Source organism: Hyperolius riggenbachi, chromosome 1 (genome assembly GCF_040937935.1).
Source record: "Hyperolius riggenbachi isolate aHypRig1 chromosome 1, aHypRig1.pri, whole genome shotgun sequence".
Classification (NCBI taxonomy): Eukaryota; Metazoa; Chordata; class Amphibia; order Anura; family Hyperoliidae; genus Hyperolius; species Hyperolius riggenbachi.
The window spans coordinates 101,943,627-101,967,500 of NC_090646.1; the positions used below are offsets into that span (position 1 = coordinate 101,943,627).

Here is a 23,874-nt window from a genome sequence, read left to right on the forward strand (position 1 = left end):
GTACATGATTGCAAAATATTATGCTTTTGTATTGTAGCCAATCAGTATCTCACATTATTATTTAGTATTTATATAGCTATGCATTAGTGACATGTCAAGGGAAATAATAATACCAGCTACAAAAATCTAAAGTGAAAGGCAACAGGCAGCTCCGCTATAGAGTCCACAGAGTGGAGAAGTGCAGCGTTCCTGATCCCAGCTCAGCCCCTTTCCCATAGCACTGGAGGGATGCTGGGAGTGGGCGGGGCTACCTATACAATGGCTGCCTACAGTTACAGTGTGTGTATAGAGTGCAGCTAGCAGTGCTGTGACCTGTGGCAGGAGGATGCCCTGGGCTGTGTATGGGGTAACTCGTGTTACCAGCAGCCGCAGCGATCCTGTGTAGTGTAGCTATATATGTATAGTTACATGAGGAGCCCTCAGTGCTGGCTGCAGATCTCCGGGTGATGAGGATACAGGACTGAGTCCCCTCTTCTGATTGGGTTTCCAGGGGATCCTAGCTGTGGCACCATGCAGGGCACCGAGGACAAGCAGAAGATGATAGTGGAGGTAACACGGTGTTATTATATAGATGTAGCTGCATGCATTCTCCCCCACATCACTCCCCTGCACTTCCTACACGTCTCTTTATATACAGTATATCCTCATTATTCGGTATACCCTCATAGCTGCACTGACTTGTATGTGTGAGTTTTGTGCTTTTCAAGTTGTGTTTGGAGGGGTGAATTATGAATATTAGTAGCTGCGTTCTCTGCTAGGGCTGTAGTTGTTGATGTGGGAGGGAACATGTATGGAGGTGTTGCTAGGCTGGTGCTAAACAGAAACCAACTGTTACTGTGTAATACTAGACTAGTGATCATGGTTTGTATGTATATTTGTAATATAAACACTGTGTGTGTGTGTGTGTGTGTGTGTGTGTGTGTGTGTGTGTGTACACTCTGTCACACACACTCACTCACTCTCTCACTCTCACACATACACACACTCACTCACTCTCACACACACTCTCTCTCTCTCTCTCTCTCTCTCTCTCTCTCTCTCCTCTCTCTCTCTCTCTCTCTCTCTCTCTCTCTCTCTCTCTCTCTCACACACACACACACCCCCCTCTCTCTTACACACTCTCTCTCTCTCTCTCTCTCTCTCTCTCTCTCTCTCTCTCTCTCTCTCTCTCTCTCTCTCTCTCTCTCTCTCACACACACTCCCCTCTCTCTCTCTCACACACACACACACCCCCCTCTCTCTTACACACTCTCTCTCTCTCTCTCTCTCTCTCTCTCTCTCTCTCTCTCTCTCTCTCTCTCTCTCTCTCTCTCTCTCTCTCACACACCACTCCCCCCTCTCTCTCACACACACACACACACACTTCTCTCTCTCTCTCTCTCTCTCTCTCACACTCTCACACTCTCACACTCTCACACTCTCACACACACACTCACACACACACACACACACACACACACACACACACACACACACACACACACACACACACACACACACACTCCCCCCCTCTCTCTTACACACACACACACACACTCTCTTAAAGGGACCCGAACAGTAGATGAAATTGGTACTTACCTGGGGTTTCCTCCAGCCCACCGTAGGCCGCGAGGTCCCCTGGCGTCCTCCTGGCTCCTCTCCCGGTCCCACTGGCGACTTCATTACCAGCGACACCCGAGCCGAGTGACGACACAACACTTCCTGAATGGTAACAGTCCTGCTCATGCGCGGTTTTCTAACTCTGAACCGTGCATGCGCAGGTCTGTCACCGCGCATGCAGAGCGTCACTGTTCAGGAAGTGTTGGGCCGAAACTCGGTCTGGGTGTCGCTGGTAATGAAGTCGCCAGCGGGACCGGGAGAGGAGCCAGATGGAATCCGGGGACCGTGCGGCCTACGGTGGGCTGGAGGAAGCCCCAGGTAAGTACCGATTTCATTTTCATCTACTGCTCAAGGTCCCTTTAAATTGATTATATATGGATGATTTTGGACACTGCATTTTATTCTCCCTCAACTGACATTTTTATGGTGTTACATTTGAGGGCTTCTAAATAAACAAGGCATGCAGTCTATGAGAAGAGATAAGGGCCCATGGCCCATATGCAATAATTTTTTACTCCTGAGTTTTCTCCTAGGAGATATTTTTTCATCATCTATTTGGAATAACTTTTCATCAATTTGCAATTACAAAATCACCAAAAAGTAGGAGAAAAAGTACTAGCAAAATTATTTTGAGTATTTTTTTTGCTTGCTGGGGGTTTAAAAGGCATTTTATTAGCAAGTTTGGAAATATCACCTAGGAGAAAACTCAGGAGAAAAAGGTAATTGCATATGGGCCCATGTGCTATTTCACTTTTTCTTCTGAGTTTTCTTTTTAGGAGATAATCTTACATCTTCTGTTTAAAATAACTTTTCAGCACTTTGCAACTGAAGAAGTGTTAAAAAGTAGGCGAAAAAGTACTATCAAAATTATTTTGAGCATTTTCTGGTTTGCTGGTGGTTTTAAAGACATTTCATTAACAATTTTGAAAATATCACCTGGGAGAAAACTAAGGAAAAAAAATTGAATTGCATATGGGCCAAGGGCTCTTTCAGACGAATGACTGAACTGCGCCCTTGCCGAGCAGTTCAGTGTCCCGTCTGCCCTCCACCAGTGCAATTCAGGTGCAATGTAAAGAGGAACTGCAGTGAAAATAACATAATGAATAAAACTGATTATTGTTTACAATAATTATTTATAGCTTTATTCAGTGTTTGCCCATTGTAAATATTTCCTCTCTCTGATTTATATTCTGTAACTGATCACTGGTGGTGACATTAGTTCTGCCAGGTGATCTGTACGGAATGTACTGAGAGTTCTATGCACAGAGGGAGATACTGCTTGCTTGGCCGTTGGAAAAATAACATTATTTCCTACAATGCAGCAAGGTACACAGACAGCAAACTGTCAAAACGGTGGTCATGACATCACACTGTGGGAGGGGCTTCACCACAATATCAGCCATACGGACTGCCCTGATGATCTATTAAAAAATGGTAAAGATTTCTCGTGGGAAAGGGGGTATCAGCTACTGATTGGGATGAAGTTCAATTCTTGGTTAGGCTTTGTTTACATCTAAAATCAAAATCGCTGACGCCAGTGATTTTTGTTTTTATTTTTTTGGCGTTACCCTTATCATCCATTTATCACTTTTTGCACAGAAATCCTGGGGAAATTGAACGCCAGGGAGGTGCCCACACACCATACATTGTTTTTTAAATATCTGTGCAATTCAAGAATTGCTATCAATTTTCCTGACTGATTGTAACATTTCTAAAATCTGACCAATGTACCCCACACATGGTCAATTTTTCCTCAATTATGATAAAAATGTTGGAAACGCTGAGAAAATTGCTAGGGTGTGTATATTAATAAATTGACAATCTAACACACAACATACAAAATTGAAGAAAATTTTCCAGCATGCCGGATCGATAAAAATTGAATCAATACAATGAAAAAAAGCGTTTGATTGTTTTCGGGAGATCGAATCATATTTATCGAAATGCCGTAAAATCAGATCATTTTATTGTATCGTGTGTGGCCACCTTTACAATAAAAGTGTGCCTCACTTCCGGGCCCAAATGCACATGCCGCTCTGCAGCTCTTGCGTCATCCTGACTGGACCTGCTGCGCATGAATGTGACAGCCCCATAGGACTGTCACTGCTTCTGCGATGGGAAGTGACGTTTTCTGCAATGCGACAGAACGCTAGTGTGAAAGAGGCATAAGTGTGCTGAAACTTGGGTTCAGAAACACATACTTGCCTAAGGAGAAGGAAGCCTGCGGATCGTATAGAGGCTTTCCTGTCGTCCTCCGTGGCTGTCCGGGACTCTCCAGCTGATCGGGGCTTCGCTTTTCTTCTGGCAAGAGCACGGCTGCGCCTGTGCATGAGCAGCTCTGCCTTACAGCGCAATGTACTCACACAGGCACAGTGCTGCTGCGCTTGTGCTTGAGGAGGAGCGTGGCCACGATCAGATTACCCATAAGCTCTTGCCGGTAATCTTTGGTGGGTCCAGGCCCTGCAACAGGAGACCGCAGGACGGTGTGGGTACCCTCTATGGATCCAGAGGCTTTCCTCTTCCTAGATAAGTATGTGATTTTTTTTTTTTTTATTTTTTTTTTTAGTTGTTGTTTTTTTTTGTACCCGAGCTTTATCTAATATCATGCAATTCATAACTGATAGCCATTTACCATTATTTCCCTGATGAAAGCTCAGCTCAGGTCACTGCAGGCATTGATGTTCTCTTGTGATAATAAACAGCTGATTGGGACCTGGAGCATCATTTGTCGGTGTGATGACTGCTCAGGCCAATCAGCAACATCCTGAAGGCAGCTAATTCAGCCAACTAATGGTAAGCGCAAGTGGTGTAGTGGATTGCACACTAGCTTTGCTGCACTAGAATCCCAGTTTCAAAGGTTAACCAGGACACTTATCTGCATAAATGATGTATGCTGTCCCCTGTGTTTCTGTGTTCTCCCCTGTGTGAGGGTTTCATTCTGGCCTGGCATTGTCCCCCCTCCTCTCCCTGAAATGGCTCTGAGGCTATGGTGGGAACATTAGACATGACTATGGTATGGTTCACATCGTGAGGTACAGTCTGTAATGTAACTGTGAAAGATGTCAGCACTTTATAAGTGCACAATAGTAATACAGTAACTAATAGGCCTCATACTGGCTGGAAGTGGAAGCCTTCAGAGAACAAAGTTGAAAAACATGCTCCCTCCGATACCTTTCAGTAATGAGGGCCTACTCAAATTTACTGCTGTGTATAGCAGAAAGCATACGTGTACTGAAAGGTGCCAGGAAATCCGGGCACAGGTTGAGGCCGAAAAACATCTCATCCTGCCTGCTGTGGCAAAGTTCCTGGTGGCATGAATTACTGTACTGTTCCCCTCCAAGCCAAAAGTTTGCTTTCCTAAAGCAAAAGGTATTTGGTATTTGAATAACGCTGTTTTTTTTAATTGTAGTTTGGGTTCCGTCTTTTTTAGGCTATAGCCGTAATTCCTATTGCGGCCTATGGCGACGCCCTAATCTTTTTACCTGACTGGTAGCAGCCACAAATTCATTCCTGTATATGCTTCCCCTAGGAACTGCTGGACAATGAGGATCAGGCTCAGGTGGAGCAGCTGAAGAAGACTTTGAAGGCCCAGCGTCAGAAGAGGCTGAAACCGGTATGTTACCACCTGGTCTATGGCCTCTGGTCATTCCCAGCATTCCAGCTGCATCAGTTACTTATCTTTACTGACAATGAACATGTGGATGTTTGAATTACAATAGAGGCATATCTACCTTCCTTTCTGCAAGAGGACATATCCAAGTTTATCGCATTAAAGGCTGTATACAAATTTGTGACTACTGTCACCCAAAATGATCATAAGAAAACGTTACACACTCCCAAACAAAGAGACAAGACGCAGAATATGTATTACGCTTTTCTCCTGGCGGAGTCAACACGCCAGAGCTGCAGCCACTAGGGTGCGCTTAGTAGGGAGTAGCAGTGTTAGGGATTCTTGCCCAAGGACTCTTTACTGAATAGGTGCTGGCTTACTAAACGGGAAAATCTGAGATCAGAACCCTGGTCTCCTGTATCAGAGGCAGAACCCTTAAAGGGGTTCTGTGGAGTGCTGGAAAAAAGAAAAACTAACACTTACGTGGGGCTTCTATCAGCCCCCTGTAGCTGTCATGTCCCACGCCGTCCTCCTCCAATCACCTGTTCGCCGCCGGCACAGGTCAATTATTCATCTAACAAGACGAATAGTGCGCGCTCCTGCTTGCGTCTTCGGGAGATTACTGCGCAGGCGAAGTACAAGTTTTTTTTGTGCTGCGCAGTAAGCTCCCGGAGATGCGAGACGAATAATTGACCGGTGCTGGCTGGTGGAAACAGGTGATCAGAGGAGGACAGCGCGGGACATGACAGCTACAGGGGACTGATAGAAGCTCCAGGTAAGTGTCAGTTTTTCTTTTTTCCAGCACTCCACAGAACTCCCACATTAAAAATACAAGATTTCAGAAATAAAATCTATTTTCTAACTTTATAATAATAAATAGCAGCCTTTTTCAGCTGCATGATGACAAATATAAAATGTTTTACATTTATTGGAGGAATCCCTCCCTTCCTTTCATATTGCCGGGACAGAATCCGGCAGACTGGTGGAGGAGATAAAAAAACACAAAACACAGGCTGCTACTGATGATGTCACAGGGGAGGTGATCTCAGCTTGTGTGAGATTTCACATAGACAACGCCCCTGTGAGGGAGGGTAGCTGATGACAAACACACCCATGATCTAAAACCTCCTACTAAGCTCAGAAGTAATGGCTGCCACCTGTATAAAGAGAAGGGTAAAAAGCATGCACTGAAATGCTCATAGGCTTGAAGGAGTGTTTATTTATCTTTGTATGTGTCAGAGTGGTGCAACTAAATATTTTGAATTAAAAAAATGTTTGGTTTGGGTCCGCTTTAACCAGTAAACTATCCAGCTCTCTGCTGAGCAGCTTGTTCTACGCTATGGGAAGGGGAGAGGGATGGGTGTACATGAGAGAATTCTAGGAGAAATATTATAACTGTTTATTTTATTTGTGATCTGTCTACTGCCAGCATCTCCCTGTGGTGGTAATAGACAATACACAGAGTAGAGTTTAGCGCCAGCAGTATTGGGGTACAAGTAATACACACTTGAACTGGTCAGCTAGTAAGATATACGTAGAGGTGGAAACTATGCATGACCATTACACAGCAGTACCAAAACACACTAGGCGAGAGAACCCTGCACTTATGAACTTACAAGCTATAGAGCAATAAAAATGACAGCAAGATAATGTGCTCTAGCACATTAAATTGCCACCAACCAGTGTCCAGACTTCCTGTACACAAATAGTCACCTAAAATGATCACCATTAATGGTTTTCAGCAACCAAAGTGTAACGTTAGGCATACTCTGTACAATTTGTAGCAGATCAAGTAAATGATTATCTTCCCGATATGAATCGTTTATCCCGCAAGTGGCTGCACTGCCGCAGCTGCTATCCCTGTACTGCTTACTCACCTCCCCCCCCCCCCTCCCTCCTCCATACTCCAACTGGCATTCATATGGTAAAGAATGAGCATGTCATCTGATCAGATGGTTCTTAGTTTTTGAATTGATTTTCATTGGTTAATGAGTACTTGAAATGCCCAAAAAAGTGAGATACTTACTTCAGTAGTAGAAAGCCTCTGGATTGCCCAGTGTGTTCCCAGGCCCTCTTACACCCCACTGTTCCAGTGCTTTCTCTACACAAATTTGGCAAGACCTGGTTGAATATGTTGCTTGCGGGCATGATCCTGTCCAAGTACGAACTTCTTACTGGGCATGCGCGAATAAGGTCTGAGCATGCTCAGAGCAGGATTATCCATCCCACCTGCCACTTTGTTCAACCTCTCTCTACTTCAGCTTTCCAAAAGGACCCCAAAGGGGCCACAAATCTACTACCTTGCCTAGGGCACCATTGCATCTAATTCCATCTCTGGGCATGCCCAGTAGAAGGAAGCTGCTCTTGCACAGCATTTTTCTCCACGCATGAGTGCTTATTTCTACGGGGCAAGCACATCCCTTATTCACACATGCCCAATACAGAGAAGCTCGTACTTGGACAGGAGAACAGGCACAAGATAGAAGAGGGTCCTGGACAGCAGTGGTGAGATGAGGAGGATCTCGGAAGCCTCCGGACCAACCAGAGACTTCTTACAACTTAGCTGTAATGTATAGCCTGTAATGTTGTTGGATGCATGTACGGAATTTCTGCTGTTACCGTTTTTCCCAAAAAATTAAGACATTCCCCAAAAGTAAGCCCTTGCAAGAATTTCAAGCATGCTTGCAATATAAGCCCTACCCTGAAAATAAGCCCTAGCGGCAATAAGGGGAAAAAGTATGGCAACTCATGTTATTACTGGAGCCGATGGTCTCATTGACAGGACCATGGCTCTGTCATTGGGCCAATCACTGCACTCGCTGCACAATAATGGAGCCATGGTCCTGCCTGCGAGACCATTGGCTCCAGTAGAAACACAAGTTACCGTACTTTTTACCCATAGGCTGAAGCAGCATGGAGCGGGGGGAAAGAAGAGGATGCAGGGGACATCAGAGGACATGGGGGAAACAGGACAAAGGAGGACAGGGGATAGATGGGGACACCAGGAGGACACTAAAGGTAAAAGGGGGGCACACGAGGTGTCTCCAGCAGAGGAAGAGGCTACACAGTGGGGAAGGCAGGAGGACACACAGCACAGGATCTTGTGGGTTCATAGAAATATAAGACATCTCCTGAAAATAAGCCCTGACTTCTTTTGGAACAAAAATGTATATAAGGCACTGTTTTATTTTCGGGGGAAACCCATTATATAAGGAGTACAATGTTTTATGTCTGTCTGCCCGTTTGTCTCACCAGCTGATAGATCATGCCAGGGCTGCAGGAGACATGGTGGAAGATATCGGGCCGGTTACACGTGGACAGCGCAGTGAGTACAGCCCTGCGGTTACATTCTGGAATGTTTGGCTCTATAACACATTATGCTGTTGGATAGTGAAGTTTGCCAGTGTTCAGACTGGCCGGTCACACAAAGACTGTGCAGAGAGCTTGGAGGAGGATAATGCGCTAACATTATTACACAACACGTTTTTCCTCTTACAGACAGCCTGGAAATGATCAGGGAAAGTATCTAGTGAATGCAGAATGCCATCATACTTTAATGTAGCATGGGAAGGGATTCATGTAAAGGCTATCAGTAAATATTGTGTGTCTAAAAGGAACCCAAGGTGAGTGACATATGGAGGCTGCCATATTTATTTCCATTTAAACAATGCCAGTTGCCTGGCAGTCCTGCTCATCCTTCTGGCCAGTAGTGTCTGAATCACAACCCTGTTACAAGTGCATGGAAATGTTACCGTCAAAAGTGCAGGGAGAGCACCCATTAACTGCAAGTGTGTTACCGGGTTAATGTGCTTGTTGCTATGGTAATGAGCCGGGTAATACACATGGCGCTAATGGGTAAAAGGGCGGTGCACTCGCTGTGCTAGGACAACTTTACCGTACTTTAGTGCATCAGGCCCCTAGTCTGATTTTTGCCAGAAGCACTAAGCAATATGCTTGTTCAGGGTCTATGGCTAAAAGCATTAGATGCAGTGGATCAGCAGGACAGCCGGGCAATGTGCATTGTTTAAAAGGAAATAAATATTTCAGCCTCCATATCTCTCTCACCTCGGGTTCCCTTTAATAGGTATCTGGAACTTTACAGGTAAACTTGCAGATTTTAAGTCCATTTAAGTATGGACAAAAGTAATTGGGGAAAAAAAAAGTTCCAAACAACAAGATACGATAATCATGGAAGGTAACAGGTTTGCAGACTTGCATGCCTTTACAGGACAACTGAAGTGAGAAGAATATGGAGGTCAGATCTGACAATAAATGTCAGAAGCATCTGATCTGCATGCTTGTTCAGGGTCTATGACTAGAAGTATTTAGAGATAGAGGACCAGCAGGATAGCCAGGTAACTGGTATTGCTCAAAAGGGAATAAATATGGCAGCCTCCATAATCCCTCTCACTTTAGTTGTCCTTTAATTAATCAGTTACTTGTTTACATATCCTAAATCAAGAAAATGTGCTGCTATGCCTGCTGAAGTTAGGTATACACTATTGCATTACTGGCAGATTGCTGTCTACCTGATACATATCATTTGCCTGGTCTAAAGACCAGTAGATGTTAAAGGGAACCTTAACTGAGAGTGATATGGATGTTTCCCTTTATACAATACCAGTTTCCAGGCAGTCCTGCTGATCTCTTTGGCTGCAGTTGTGGCTGTTGAATCACACACCTGAAACAAGCATGCAGCTAATCCAGTCTGACTTCAGTCAAAGCACCTTATCTGCATGCTTGTTCAGGGGCTGTGGCTAAAAGTATTCCAACACAGGATCAGCAGGAAAGTCAGGCAACTGGTATTATTTTAAAAGGAAAAATCCATATCCTTTTCAGTTTAGGTTCCCTTTAAGGACTGTCTGCAAACATGCTTGATGGATGTTGCACAATGGTGATCGGGAACAAGTCCCTCCGGCGATATCGCTGGGCTGAGGCTGTACAGAGGTGTAGTTAGCCTGAAGGCTAACGTGTTCTGTTGCAATGCGGGGTGTAGGAGGACTAACGGAGTAGTGCGGTAATGACGTCACGTGGCAGGGGGGGTGATCGGGAAAACAAAGCTCTCGGCTGTTGCCTGGCTGAATCGATCTGCTGTGCACAGAACACAGGCAGGTTCTGCTCCTACTTCAGGCTTAGAATATAGGACAGGCTCTTCAGATTGCTGCACACTGTCACTCACAACACTGGTCTCTGATTGGAGATGCTGAGGCCTGGCTCATAAGGAACCGCCCACTGCTGTCAGGGTACTCCGCTCACATCAAGTTTTGCAATGTAACAAAAGCAAGCGTGACGCCATAGGAGTAAGTTCACCAGTCACTAATGCCTGGTGTCAGACATCTGGAGGATTGGACTAGACAGTGTGGAAAGCTTCATGAACTTTTTTTTATGGTTTTTAAAATGTAAAATAAGTTCAACAATGTTGGCAACAAGAACTGACCTTTTTAATAGTTTAAGTTCTTATTTCTGCCTGGATATTTCTGGACATGTATTTTCCCATTAGGAATTGTTGCGGCTAAACGTGGTGGTATTAGAAACGTGTTTGTGGGATATAGATTGGACTGCCCTGCCGTGTAAATTGCTTTCTGCTTTTCCCTGATCACATGCTGTTTCTATTTTCTAGAAATCATAGTGTAATTCCACATGTATGCCTATAACCACACGTGGATGCTTTCCAGGCCCAACACATTTACTCCAACACATTAAATATTGCTGAAATAATGAAGTTATGCTTTTTATTCCAGGTTATTGTTAGTTATGCAGCTATAAATAGATGGACCCCTCTCTGTTTCACAAATGTTTTAGGTCTGCCTCCACTGAGTGCCTCAAAGTCCAGCTCCACTGAGTCCTCTATGAGGGAGCGACTGAGGAGGAAGAGGGAAGCTGGAATGGTGAGTGAAATGGCACACTGCCCATTTATGATATTGTGTATGTCATGTGATGCTGGAGGGGAGGGGCCAGGTGTGATCACATGGGAGACAGCAGCAGTCAGGCTAGACTGAGCTACATCAGACTATTCACATGGGGGAATTTCTTTGCACTTTTCCAGTGGCTGTAAATGTGGCCATACTCTTATAGATGGCTACCATTTTCGACCATCCGGATAGATCCCTCTTAGATCAAATCTGATCAGAGAGGGATCGAATCCTTCTACACATTAGTCATAGATTTCAGCATGAAATCTATTTAACTGCAGTTTTGCACTGTTTGATGCAGTGTAACGCAATGGGCCATCAATCTGCTGCCACACCTGATTTGCTGCTGATTGATCATTACTTTTCATCTGGTGCAATTAACAGATTTGAATTATTTTGAATGAAAAACTGTCCCTTCAGCCAGCAGTTTGGGGCATCGATTTGTAGCAGATTTTCTCCGAGTGATCGAATTTTGTGGATATTAAGGGGGAAAATCGCTAAGTGTATGGCAACCTTAACAAATGGCAACTGTGCATTCACTAAAGTACATCACTCAGAAGGATTTTCTGGCATGTCCGATCTGCTCTTGATAGTGAACGAAATCGATTTTCAGATCAGTGCTGCACAAAATTGATTTCGTCATCGTTTTGACCAATCAATCTAATGGAAAATGGCATTGTGTGTACCAGGCATAAGAGTATTAGAGGTAGAGGATTAGCAGTACAGCCAGGCAATGTGCATTGTTTAACCAGTTTAGAACCATAGGCTCACACCCCCTAGTGACCATTTTACAATTTAGTGTTCTGCAGCTGTAAAAGCTTGCTGCAGAGCCATACAACTAAGCAGCCAAATCAATATTGGCTCCTTTTCTGCCCACCAACAAAGCTTTCTGTTAGTGCGCTCTGATCGCTGCTGCAGACTGGGTTTTTTTTTTTATATATAAAATTGAATGCCATTTTTTTAAATAAATAAGACTATTTTTTAAAATTATTTTTACATCCCCCACCAGCCAATCATGGCGATCATCTCTCATAGGCATCAGCCTATGAGAAGGGATCACGATCGGAGCCTCTCCAGAGGACAGCCTAGTGACATGACTGTCCCCAGTACAGCACTGCTATAGATCACAGCGCTGTACAATTTGAATAGACCGCATTTTCGCCATCTACAGTCTCCTAGCGGCGATCGACGCTGGTAGACTGATGACGGAGCTGAGCTCTGTCAAGCGGGGATGCGCACGCAATATCCTGCAAAACCCCACCCCAGGACTTGACGCCTTTCGACGTTAGGCGGCCCTGGGGCTGCCACCTTCCCGACGCCTATCAGCGTTAGGCGGTGAGGAAGGGGTTAGAAGGAAGTAAATATGTCAGCCTCCATATCCCTCTCACTTCTGGTTGCTTTAAAGGAAACCTGAGATGGGCAAATGAAAATAAATTGTACTTACTTACCCAGGGCTTCCTCCAGCCTCATGAGCACCGATGTGCCTCAGTTTGTCTGGTATTGGTCCCAGTAACTGGCACGTGCATGCGCAGAAGAGCCCGACTGGTACGGCTGAGCCAGTTACCGGGACCAATACCAGGAGAACGAAGGGGCTGAAGAGCACAGAGAGGGGCACATCGGTGCTCATGGGGTGGTAGGAAGCCCCGGGTTAGTATAAAATCTTTTAGTGTACTTGTCTCAGGTACACTTTAAACACTACTGTTTACAATATAAATGGGATACTTGAAAGCATTGTATGAGAAAAATGCAAGAGTTGATTTACCTTGATAAAACAATGTTTTGGTCATAAAAGATAAGTAGATTAGGATGAGATGTACTTGTAGCTTGAAGGACCACTACAGCTGAAAAAGGTAAACCGTTAAAATGTGACAGAATCGGCAGGTTTTGGACTAGTCCATCTCCTCATGGGGGATTTTAGGGTTTTCTTTGTTTTCAAACGCAATTCCTGAACAGCAGTTGCCAAGTCTAACTGCCGTCAGGAAGGCTGGCTGCTATCTTACTATTTTGGCAATTAGACTTACCAACTGTCATTCAGGAAATCCTTTTGAAAATGAAGAAAACCCTGAGAATCCCCATGAGGAGATGGACTAGTCCAAAACGTGTCGGTTCTGTCAGATTTTAACTGCTTTCTTTTTTCGCTTTAGTGGTCATTTAACACAGTGTTCCCCAACCCTGTCCTCACGGCCCACCAGCAGTGCATGTTTTGTGGATATCCACAGAGGTAGTCAATCAGCTCAGCTGAGACACTAATTACCTCACCTGTGAATGTTTGTGGTTTTCTGCAAAACATGCACTGTTGGTGGGCCTTGAAGACAGGGTTGGGGAACTCTGCCGTAACAGATAGATATTATAATTTTTGTTATTATTTTTTGGATTTAAGATCAAAGCTGAAAGTACCCTGCAGCAAGAGTCCCCGAGCGTCTCCCCGCGGAGCTTCAGCAGGTCTAGAGCTGCAGATTCCATTACAAAGTTTGATGATGAGGTAAGTTCACATTGACCTGCGCTACCTTCCTGTAACCTCCTGACTGTGTCATGAGAAGTGAGTACTACAGTACTTATGGATCCCACGCCAGGATGTGGTGAAAACAGGCTCATTTTGGTAAAGTAGACTCAAGCATACATTAACCGGTTCAGCACCGCAGTCCGAAAATCTCATGCATCCGAGCAACGTTCACCTCCCATTCATTCGCCTATAACTTTATTGCTACTTATCACAATGAATTGATCTATATCTTGTTTTTTCCGCCACTAATTAGGCTTTCTTTGGGTAGTACATTTTGCTAAGAATTATTTTTTTCTAAATCTATTTTAACAGGAAGATTAAGAAAGAAATGAAAAAAATTCATTATTTCTCAGTTTTTGGCCATTATAGTTTGAAATTAATATACGCTACCGTAATTAAAACTCATGTATTTTTTATTTGCCCATCTGTCCCGGTTATTACACCGTTTAAACGATGTCCCTATCACAATTTGTGGTGCCGATATTTCATTTAGAAATAAAGGTGCATTTTTTCAATTTGCGTCCATCACTATTTGTAAGCTTATAACTTTAAATAATATAATAACATATTCTCTTGACATGCATGTTTAAAAAGTTCAGACCCTTGGGTAACTAGTTATGTTGTTTTTGTTTTATTGTATTTTTTTTATTTTATTTTTTAATAAAAAAGTGTATGTGGGTAATTTTTGGTGTGGGAGGGAAACTGCTAATTTTAAATGTAAAATAATTTTTTTTTTTTTTTTATTAAAAATGTATGTGGGTCAGTTTACTATTTGGCCACAAGATGGCCACAGTTAAAGTCCTGGATGCGAAGGATCTCGCATCCAGGAACTAAAATGCTGGGGAGAAGTTTCCTGGGGGCAGAAATACCGCGCTCTCTGGAGAGAAAGTGTCGGTATTTCTGCGGGGAAGTTAGATCGGTGAATGGGAATTATATTCCCATTCACTGATCGGGGGGCTAGCGACTGGCAGCTGGAGCGCGCGCGATCGCGCGCACCAGCCGGCGGCAGCAGCAGTGCCTATCTGGACGAGGAAGCTCGTCCAGATAGGCCGAACTGGTTAAGAGCTGGTTCACACCGAGAAATCACAATCATAGCATTTGCAATTCTCATTCTTGGAATGAAAATTGTTCCTGAAAAGCTACATGCAGCACACGCGAGCGCAACACTGCAGTGAGTGTGAATGCTCCCATAGGGAGACCTTGCGCTAATTATTTGCCGATCGTAAACGGCCCCCAATTACCGCTGCTGTGAAATGGCCCTAAGTCAGGCACCTCATATTTCTGATTAGTATTATTCGATTGTGGCTTTCCTTATTCAGAAAGAGGAAACATCAACCTCATGACTCTCCATTCCTAATGGTGCTGAATGTCTCTGTACGGCATTATCCGGGTTTTTGAATAAGGAAACGCTGCTTTGAATAACACTACTACTTCTGGTAATGGTATTATAGTGTCCGGGATAATATTTCAGGCAAGTTAGGTTTAATCAATGACAATCTTGTTTAGCTAGGTTACTTTATGAGGTTAGTATAGTGTTAACAATGTTTTGGAAGCTAGGTAAAATGTTAGGTATTATTTAAAGTGAATGGGAACCGCATTTAAAAAAAAAATGAAGCAAATACTTAAGGAGAGGGAAGGCTCTGGGTCGTATATAGCCTTCCATCTCCTCTCTCGATGCCCTCTATCCTGTGCTGGCTCCCCCCTGTTTCAATCCCCCGCCAAACGGGTATTTGGAAGTCTTCGGGAACCGTGTCCTCCCGAAGACGTGCGGCTCCATACTGCACAGGCGTGAGCGTACAAGAGAGCGTGCTTGCGCAGGTGCAGTACAGGGCCGCCTTTCTTCAGGAGCACTCGGGCTCCCTGAAGACTTCTGAAGCCTCCTTCGGCCGGATAAAGCAGTATTTGACTAATTTAGTCAAATACTGCTACCGGGCGAGCCAGCACTGGAACGGGGGGACCAGGAGAGGAGGGGGAAGGCTCTATAGGACCCAGAGCCTTCCCTCTCCTTGGATAAGTATCTATCTTATTTTTTTATATGCGGTTCCCATTCACTTTAAAGGGTTCAGGTCAGGTTAAGGGATAAAAAATGGTGTTTGTGATTCGTCAGGGAGATTTTAAGAAACCTTGAAGCGCAAAAAAATTACGATATAATGAATTGTATGTCTGTTACAGAGAAGGAATAGAACATTGGTATCGGTATTTTTATTTTCAATTATTTCACTTTTTTTTTCTTTTTATAACAATGCTTCATTCTGTTGCAGTTGCAGCTTTAAAACCACACTCTGTCTTTTAAACTATAAAACAAAGCAGAAATAATGACCCTTTGAACTTTCATGCAATAAAACCTTATCTCAAGCTGTCTCTCCCTCTTTCTTTGCTGTTTTTAAGTGCTTCAGAAAATAAAGGCTGTATTTGCCCCAGTCGGTGGAAGAGTTCAGAGAAGCTCTTTTGTGTTGTTAACTAAAAATTTTTTTTCCCTGTAGTAGAAAACAACATGACACTCTTTTCTTTGCTACTAATGTTCTATTTGTTAGCTGTACTACACATACAAATCATTATCTCATAAGTTTGTTTTCACTTCAGGTTTGCTTTAAGGTTATTGCTTTTAGGAGAGGTAAGAAGTCACCATGAATATTAATTTGCCTTCTTAAGATAAAAAGTACTTGCAATAGTCCACTTTGGTAGGACAAGGAGGAGCTGCCATGCAGTGCAGTTGGAACACCATCATGACTGGAGCAGAGCTTATTGCCTTGTGTCGTCACTGGAATGGTTCTCTGTTTGTGCATTGTACATATGTACGTACTCACTTTTATATTATGCAATTAATCTTCTTCTTTCTTATGTTGTACAGCCAGAGGCTGACTCTCTGCAGAGGGTGAGGGATGTTGAAGCTCAGCTGACATCAAGAGTGCGCTTCCGAGATGCTGTCAGGACCATTCAGAAGAGATCCCATGTGAGATGACCCCTTTGATTGCTATCATGCACACAGTACTTTACAATACTATTTTGCTGTACAATTTCTAGGTCTCTGTTCTACGTTCGTACTCCTGTGATCGTGTATTCTAGCACATGGGGTTTCATGTTCGTTCAAGCTTTAGGAATGCGTGCCTCATGTGGGAAAAGAGGAAAGCTGTCCGATTTACAATAGCGGGCAAAAATTCTATTGTGAAATGTTAACCAACGCCAATGACATGCGAAACCTGCCCGGGCCATTGACTATAATGACTAGTGCAACAGTGCATGTTTTGCAGTGTGTAATAATTGCGCTAGATTTGCCCATAAAGTAAAGAGCCACCACATACAAGGTGCAGCTGTATACAAGTGGAAACGATTGCTACTGTGAATCCAACACCGAGGGACTGCGCCCACTAACGCAGTTGTATCTACTTCTGTCCTCTTTTCAGCATCTGTACCATTGATGTGTAACTGAAAAGCGGACACAACTGCGTCAGTGGGCTCAGGCTCTGACAGAATGTACCATCAGAGACAAGTTAACTTGGGGTAAAAGGTTGGGCTTCAGCAACCAGGAATGCAGGAAACTGAATCCAGAAGAGCTGAAGTCCTTTCAAAGTCCTAGGAAGGGAGGCGTCCTTGAGTAAAGGAGCTTTAGCTGCATAAGGTTGCAGAAAGCCACATGCTGGTGGGCTGTAGAAGTGTAAGTTAGTCCAGATGCACAGTACCACCAGCTGGGGATGCTGAGTGTAGCAGGACTCTACTATCCCATTCATACATCTTCATCTTCTCATTCACAACCAACAGATGCCTGCTCGCTCCAAGTCAATCTGAAATACTCCCTGCTTTGTCACATGGGCATGAAGGAGGCCAAATGATTGCTCTGGCTTCTGACCCTATTCTTCTTTTTTTGATAGGTCATACAAAACAGATTACCATACAGCCAGAGCAAAGTTCCAACAATAGGTATCATTCAGGATGGATAGTACACCTCCTGGACACCCCAGTACCTGAGAGAAATTGATCTTGAGCAAATCAGGATCAACTAATCTTGAGCTGCGAGACAATTTCCCCAAACTTCTCAAATTTAGTAGGGAAGCCCCTCTATGCGTAAATCACTTTTTCCAATTTCAAGGCATCATTTTTTTTTTATTTATTTATTTTTCAATTTCAAGGCATCATTTACTTGTTTAATCTATAAAACCGGAAGCACAGTGTTTTCCAAAACTGAAGGATCAGCTTTCTATCTATACAAGTGAAAGAATGGTAGCTATCCCAATACGCTCTGATACACTACCATCATCATAAGAGCCTAAAACACACAACAGAACAGTCTTAGGAGCCGCTGTCTGGTATACTTTATCAGTTATATCTAAAACACCTGTCCAATACCTACGCAGCCTGGGGCAATTCCACATCATATGTAACCAATCACCACGATCCCTCTTGCACCTAGGGCAGCCTGGAGAGTCGAGTTAACCAGCACGATGCAGGTGTTTAGGGGCTGTGCTTCTTTTCTGAGTGATAGCTTATCATGGCTGTCATTCTATAGTAAGATGACTTAGCATTAGATTGGCTGTTGAGGCTGTGTGTGTGTATATGTGTTGAATGGGGGGATAGTGCGAATGCAGCTGGAAGTGCTGCGGATATATTACCGGTAAATGCCACAGGTATTTCCTTCCTTATTTTGCAGTAACTGCAACCTCTTTACAAAACATTTTACACACAATTCATTTATAAAAAGAAAATGTTCTGTTAAAAGCATATAAAGAAATCAGCCTAAGGGTGAGAATAAAAATTGGTGTTTTCCAGGTCCCAGATGGCGTTCCCACCACAGATGAGGCCTTCAATTTCTTTACTTTAAACTTCGATCCAGAGCCAGAACCAGAAGAAGCAAAACAACAGAAGAAGGAAGAAGCCCAGAAGGAGGAGCCTGCAGGAGAGTCTAGTTCCCGGGTGGAAGAAGAGCAGGCTGAGGAACAAGAGGAAGGAGCGGTAGGACATTACTGCTGGGGGAAAAATGGCCGCCTTCTAATCTGGAGACAGGAATTGTTATGCTGGGTACACACAACACAATTTTCTGGCAGATTAACTGTCAGATCGATTATTTCCAGCAGGTCCGGTCTGAATTCTGATCGATTTTTCGAACGATTTTCCGTTCACTTCTATGAAAAATCGTCGGAAATCAGATCGGACCTTTTGGAAATAATCGAAAATTATCATAAAATGGTATCGTGTGTACCTAGCATTAGACAGCCTAATGGTAGTGATGTTAGCTATAAGTACGTAGTTACTCGTAATTGACCTTTTAATTTGATTATGCTGCCTGCGGCAGAGGGGGGTTATCTTACCTATGCTGCTGCCGATAGCCGATGCGCGTTCCACCCATGGTCCACTTAACTCTACTACTTCTTCCTTCAAACCCGGAAGGAGGAAGTAGTAGCACTACATGGAACGCGGGTGGAACAAATCGGTTATAGGTAGTGGCGGCATAAGTAAATTAACCCCGCCTCTGCCGCAGGCAGCACTATCTTATTTAAATTTTGATTATGAATAGCTACGTACTCGTAGCTAACATCACTACTTAAAGGATCTTGAGACATGACCACAGTGTTTCAGGGGCTGCAGGTAAAACACTAATTAAGGGCTCGATAGGCATAAGCGTGACTAAAAGAGTCTGACTTCACGATGAAGCAGACTACTGCACAGGTTGCCTGGCTACAGTGAAGTCTTTGCGCAACATGGCGGTAATTTATAGGAAAATTCCAGAAAGATGAATTGGACTTGGACTTAAAGAGGAACTCCAGTGAAAATAATGTAATAAAAAAAAGTGCTTCATTTTTCGAATAATTATGTAAACATGATTTAGTCAGTGTTTGCCTGTTGTAAAATCTTTATCCTGATTTACATTATGACATTTACAGTGGTTTGCAAAAGTATTCGGCCCCCTTGAAGTTTTCCACATTTTGTCATATTACTGCCACAAACCTGAATCAATTTTATTGGAATTCCACGTGAAAGACCAATACAAAGTGGTGTACACGTGAGAAGTGGAACGCAAATCATACATGATTGCAAACATTTTTTACAAATAACTGCAAAGTGGGGTGTGCATAATTATTTAGCCTGAGTGCAGTCAGTTACCCATAGACAGTGCCTGATGAGTGCTAATGACTAAATAGAGTACACCTGTGTGTAATCTAATGTCAGTACAAATACAGCTGCTCTGTGACGGCCTCAGAGGTTGTCTAAGAGAATATTGGGAGCAACAACACCATGAAGTCCAAAGAACACACCAGACAGGTCAGGGATAAAGTTATTGAGAAATTTAAAGCAGGCTTAGGCTACAAAAAGATTTCCAAAGCCTTGAACATCCCACGGAGCACTGTTCAAGCGATCAATCAGAAATGGAAGGATTATGGCACAACTGTAAACCTACCAAGACAAGGCCGTCCACCTAAACTCAAAGGCTGAACAAGGAGAGCGCTGATCAGAAATGCAGTCAAGACTCAAGAGGCCCATGGTGATTCTGGACGAGCTGCAGAGATCTACAGCTCAGGTGGGGGAATCTGTCCATAGGACAACTATTAGTCATGCACTGCACAAAGTTGGCCTTTATGGAAGAGTGGCAAGAAAAAAGCCATTGTTAACAGAAAAGCATAAGGAGTTCCGTTTGCAGTTTGCCACAAGCCATGTGGGGGACACAGCAAACATGGAAGAAGGTGCTCTGGTCAGATGAGACCAAAATGGAACTTTTTGTCCAAAAGGCAAAACGCTATGTGTGGCGGAAAACTAACACTGCACATCACTCTGAACACACCATCCCCACTGTCAAATATGGTGGTGGCAGCGTCATGCTCTGGAGGTGCTTCTCTTCAGCAGGGACAGGGAAGCTGGTCAGAGTTGATGGGAAGATGGATGGAGCCAAATACAGGGCAATCTTGGAAGAAAACCTTTTGGAGTCTGCAAAAGACTTGATACTGGGGCGGAGGTTCACCTTCCAGCAGGACAACGACCCTAAACATAAAGCCAGGGCAACAATGGAATGGTTTAAAACAATAACTTCGCAGTTATTTTTTAAAAAAATGTTTGGAATCATGTATGGTTTTCGTTCCACTTCTCAAGTGTACACCACTTTGTATTGGTCTTTCACGTGGAATTCCAATAAAATTGATTCATGTTTGTGGCAGTGTGACAAAATGTGGAAAACTTCAATGGGGCCGAATACTTTTGCAAACCACTGTAACACATGGTGACATTTTTACTGCTGGCAGGTGATGTCAGTTTTTGGCAGTTGGAAACAGCTGTAAATGGCTATTTCTTACAATGCAATGAGGTTCACAGACAGGAAGTGTCAGGACCATGGTCCTGACATCACACTGTGGCAGGGGTTTCACCACAATATCAGCCATACAGAGCCCCCTGATGATCCGTTTGAGAAAAGGAAAAGATTTATCATGGGAAAGGGGGTATCAGCTACTGATTGGGATGAAGTTAAATTCTTGGTTACGGTTTCTCTTTAAATATGCTAGTGACAAGATTAGCCTGTGTAAAGTGCTGAAGATTATGTTAGGGTTCTATAAGTACAAAGTGAATAAAGACATATTTATTGTTACAAAATAGTAAATAATTAGGGATAAATCCTTCAGGAGAAATCAGAAACAAAGCTTTAGAATAGCGTTTCACTGTCATTAGTCAGTTTTCTGACAAATGTTAGCAAATTAATGAGCAAGAAACTGCTTGAATAAAAAATACAAAGATAGCTAAATCACCTTAAAAAACAATAGACTCTGCCTGAGAGAACTTGCTAGCCTTCGTTAGCACAGTAAGAGGTATAGAAATGCTTTCTGGCACATAATTTAAACTGAGGAAAAGACACACAAAGGCCGATATTACAGTAGCAGATTTCCAGATGCCTTGAAAACTGCATACATCAGTTTTTTAGGCATTGTAGGGTAGATGTGAGGTGTCTAAACCAGGAACTTAGCCACTCCTTCCACTTACTTTGCACTGCAATGGGGAAATTGGCAAATGTAGACTTTATGAAGCAGGTCTTCATTCCTAGAAAAGCAATTACGTCAAATACATTCGAGACCTGATCCAAATCACTGTATTCCCAAGTTTCTCCTCAGTGATATTTTCACATTACAGTATAAATAAAATGCCTTTTAAGCCACCAGCAAGCAAGGAAGTACACATAATAATTTTGACAGTACTTTTTCATCTATTTTTTGGTACTTTTTCAATTGCAAACGTTAGATTAAACAGAAGATGAAAAAGTATCTCCTAGGAGAAAAACTTTAGAAGAAAAAGTGAATTGGATCAGGCCTTTGGTCTGTGTATGATTGATGTATATATTTATTTGCACTCACTGTGGACTATCTTTTGCATGGGTGTTTGACAACTTTTGGATTTGTGTATGCATTGTCCTTGGTGGGCACACGTATGAAGTAATATACTGAGCTGTACTTATACTTGTGTTTATAATTGTAAAAGGCCTTGATGTGTCATTTGCTTTTAGTTTTTCTTTGTGAAATAAAGGTTGGTATGTTCCTAATTCCGTACATCCGAACATTGCGTACAGATCACCTGCCAGTACAAAAGATGTCACCACCTGTGATAAATGTCAGATTGTAAATCAGGGACAGAAAATTTTTTACAATGGGCAAACACTGACTAAGTAATCTATAAATGAATGTTGTAAAAAAAAATATAAGCAATTTTATTCATTATGTTATGTTCACTGCAGTTCCTCTTTAAGTTACATTCCAAAGTTCTTGGCACAACAGATCTACACAATGACCGGTGAATGGTCCTGTTAGTAATTATATTGCAGCTCCTTATCCTGTAGCATCAGCATCCTGTAATTAGAAGACAGTGATGATATAATACTGATGGAGTGACGTTGCTCTAGGGGGAAGACAAGTCTTTGGTGCCGGAGGATGATCTGTTTCTCATAGAGCAGACAGCGCGTGACTTCATAGAGCTGACTGCAGCCGAGTATGAAGGATATCACACCCGACTAGAGAAAGAGAAGGACCTCCTATTCATACCCAGCCTGAGACCAGGTAAGTGCCTCGCTTCACTACCTACAGTACATGTACAGTGTCTTCAAACCACACACAAGTGCCAAATCCACCCCATTCTATTATGCTGTATGTCACAAAGTGAGTACACATTTTTTGTTTATTTTTAATAGCATTCATGGGACAACACTGAAGATATGACACACTGATACAATGTAAAGTACTGTATATACTCGACTATAAGTCTAGAAATTTAGGTTTAATTCACTAAATAAAAGAATACGGGTCGGCTTATACACGAGTCAAGAGCAACACTGAGTAATGTGTGTACAATCAGTAACATTCCCATTTGAAGCAATTTACCCAGTAGTATGTGATAATTTCTTGATAAAGGAAATGCCAAGAAAACACAGGTCTGGAAGTCCTGGCCACAACAATTAACAAGGTAAGGGGCAGGGGTTAAAGACTGGGATGCAGGAAGGGGAGTGAATAATTGCTGCACTTGGGGGCCTAAAGGAGTGATTGGCTGCAGTTTAGGGACAGGAGGGGTTAATGGCTGCAATGCTTTATGCAGTGCAGTCATAAACACCTCCTGGTCCCCAAGTGCAGCTGTTAATTCTTCCTGGTCTCAAAGTGCAGCCATTAACTTTGCTGGGTGGACTTTTTTACTTGAGTCAGTAAAAAATTCCAGCTTAAAGGAGAACTGCAGTGAGAGGTGTATGGAGGCTGCCATATTTATTTCCTTTTAAGCAATACCAGTTGCCTGGCAGCCTTGCTGATCTATTTGGCTGAAGAAGTGTCTGAATCACACCAGTAACAAGCATGCTGCTAATCTTGTCGTATCTGTCAAAATTGTCAGAACAACCTGATCTGCTGCATGCTTGTTCAGGGGCTATGGCTGAAAGTATTAGAGGCAGAGGATCAGCAGGATAGCCAGGTAACTGGTATTGCTTAAATGGAAATAAATATGGCAGCCTCCATACACCTTTCTCTACAGTTCTCCTTTAAGACAGTGAGATATTGTAGACGACTTATACACGATGTTGACTTATATTCGAGTATATACTGTAGTCACTATACAGGCATTACACACGTATGACTCCTCTGCATGGACATAATTCTGTACTCATGGGGGGGGGGGTCAAAAATCCGTGCCAATGCCTCTGGTGCCCAAAAAACAGGGGGGGGGGCGCGATGATGCAGTCTTGTAGCGATTACTAGTGTCTGAAATCCTAAAGACAGGTTTGTTACAACTTCAGAGGGTTAGCTGCA

At 43.2% G+C, this 23,874-nt stretch overlaps 1 protein-coding gene across 4 annotated transcripts in view; it reads left to right on the forward strand.

Annotated features, from left to right (window-relative positions):
* Window positions 1-248: 248 nt before the first annotated feature.
* Window positions 249-23,874, forward strand: part of CC2D2A (coiled-coil and C2 domain containing 2A) — a 135,113-nt gene continuing 111,487 nt past the window's right edge. For 3 of the 4 annotated variants that reach the window (XM_068277619.1, XM_068277639.1, XM_068277646.1), the window contains exons 1-8: window positions 249-549; window positions 5,129-5,212; window positions 8,465-8,534; window positions 11,012-11,097; window positions 13,502-13,603; window positions 16,476-16,577; window positions 18,389-18,571; window positions 22,491-22,644. In XM_068277619.1, the coding sequence (XP_068133720.1) occupies window positions 511-549; window positions 5,129-5,212; window positions 8,465-8,534; window positions 11,012-11,097; window positions 13,502-13,603; window positions 16,476-16,577; window positions 18,389-18,571; window positions 22,491-22,644 (820 nt within the window). In that variant the 5' untranslated portion in view covers window positions 249-510. Of the gene's footprint in view, window positions 550-836; window positions 862-5,128; window positions 5,213-8,464; window positions 8,535-11,011; window positions 11,098-13,501; window positions 13,604-16,475; window positions 16,578-18,388; window positions 18,572-22,490; window positions 22,645-23,874 lie in introns of those variants that run through there. The other variant, XM_068277629.1, reaches the window with a different exon arrangement.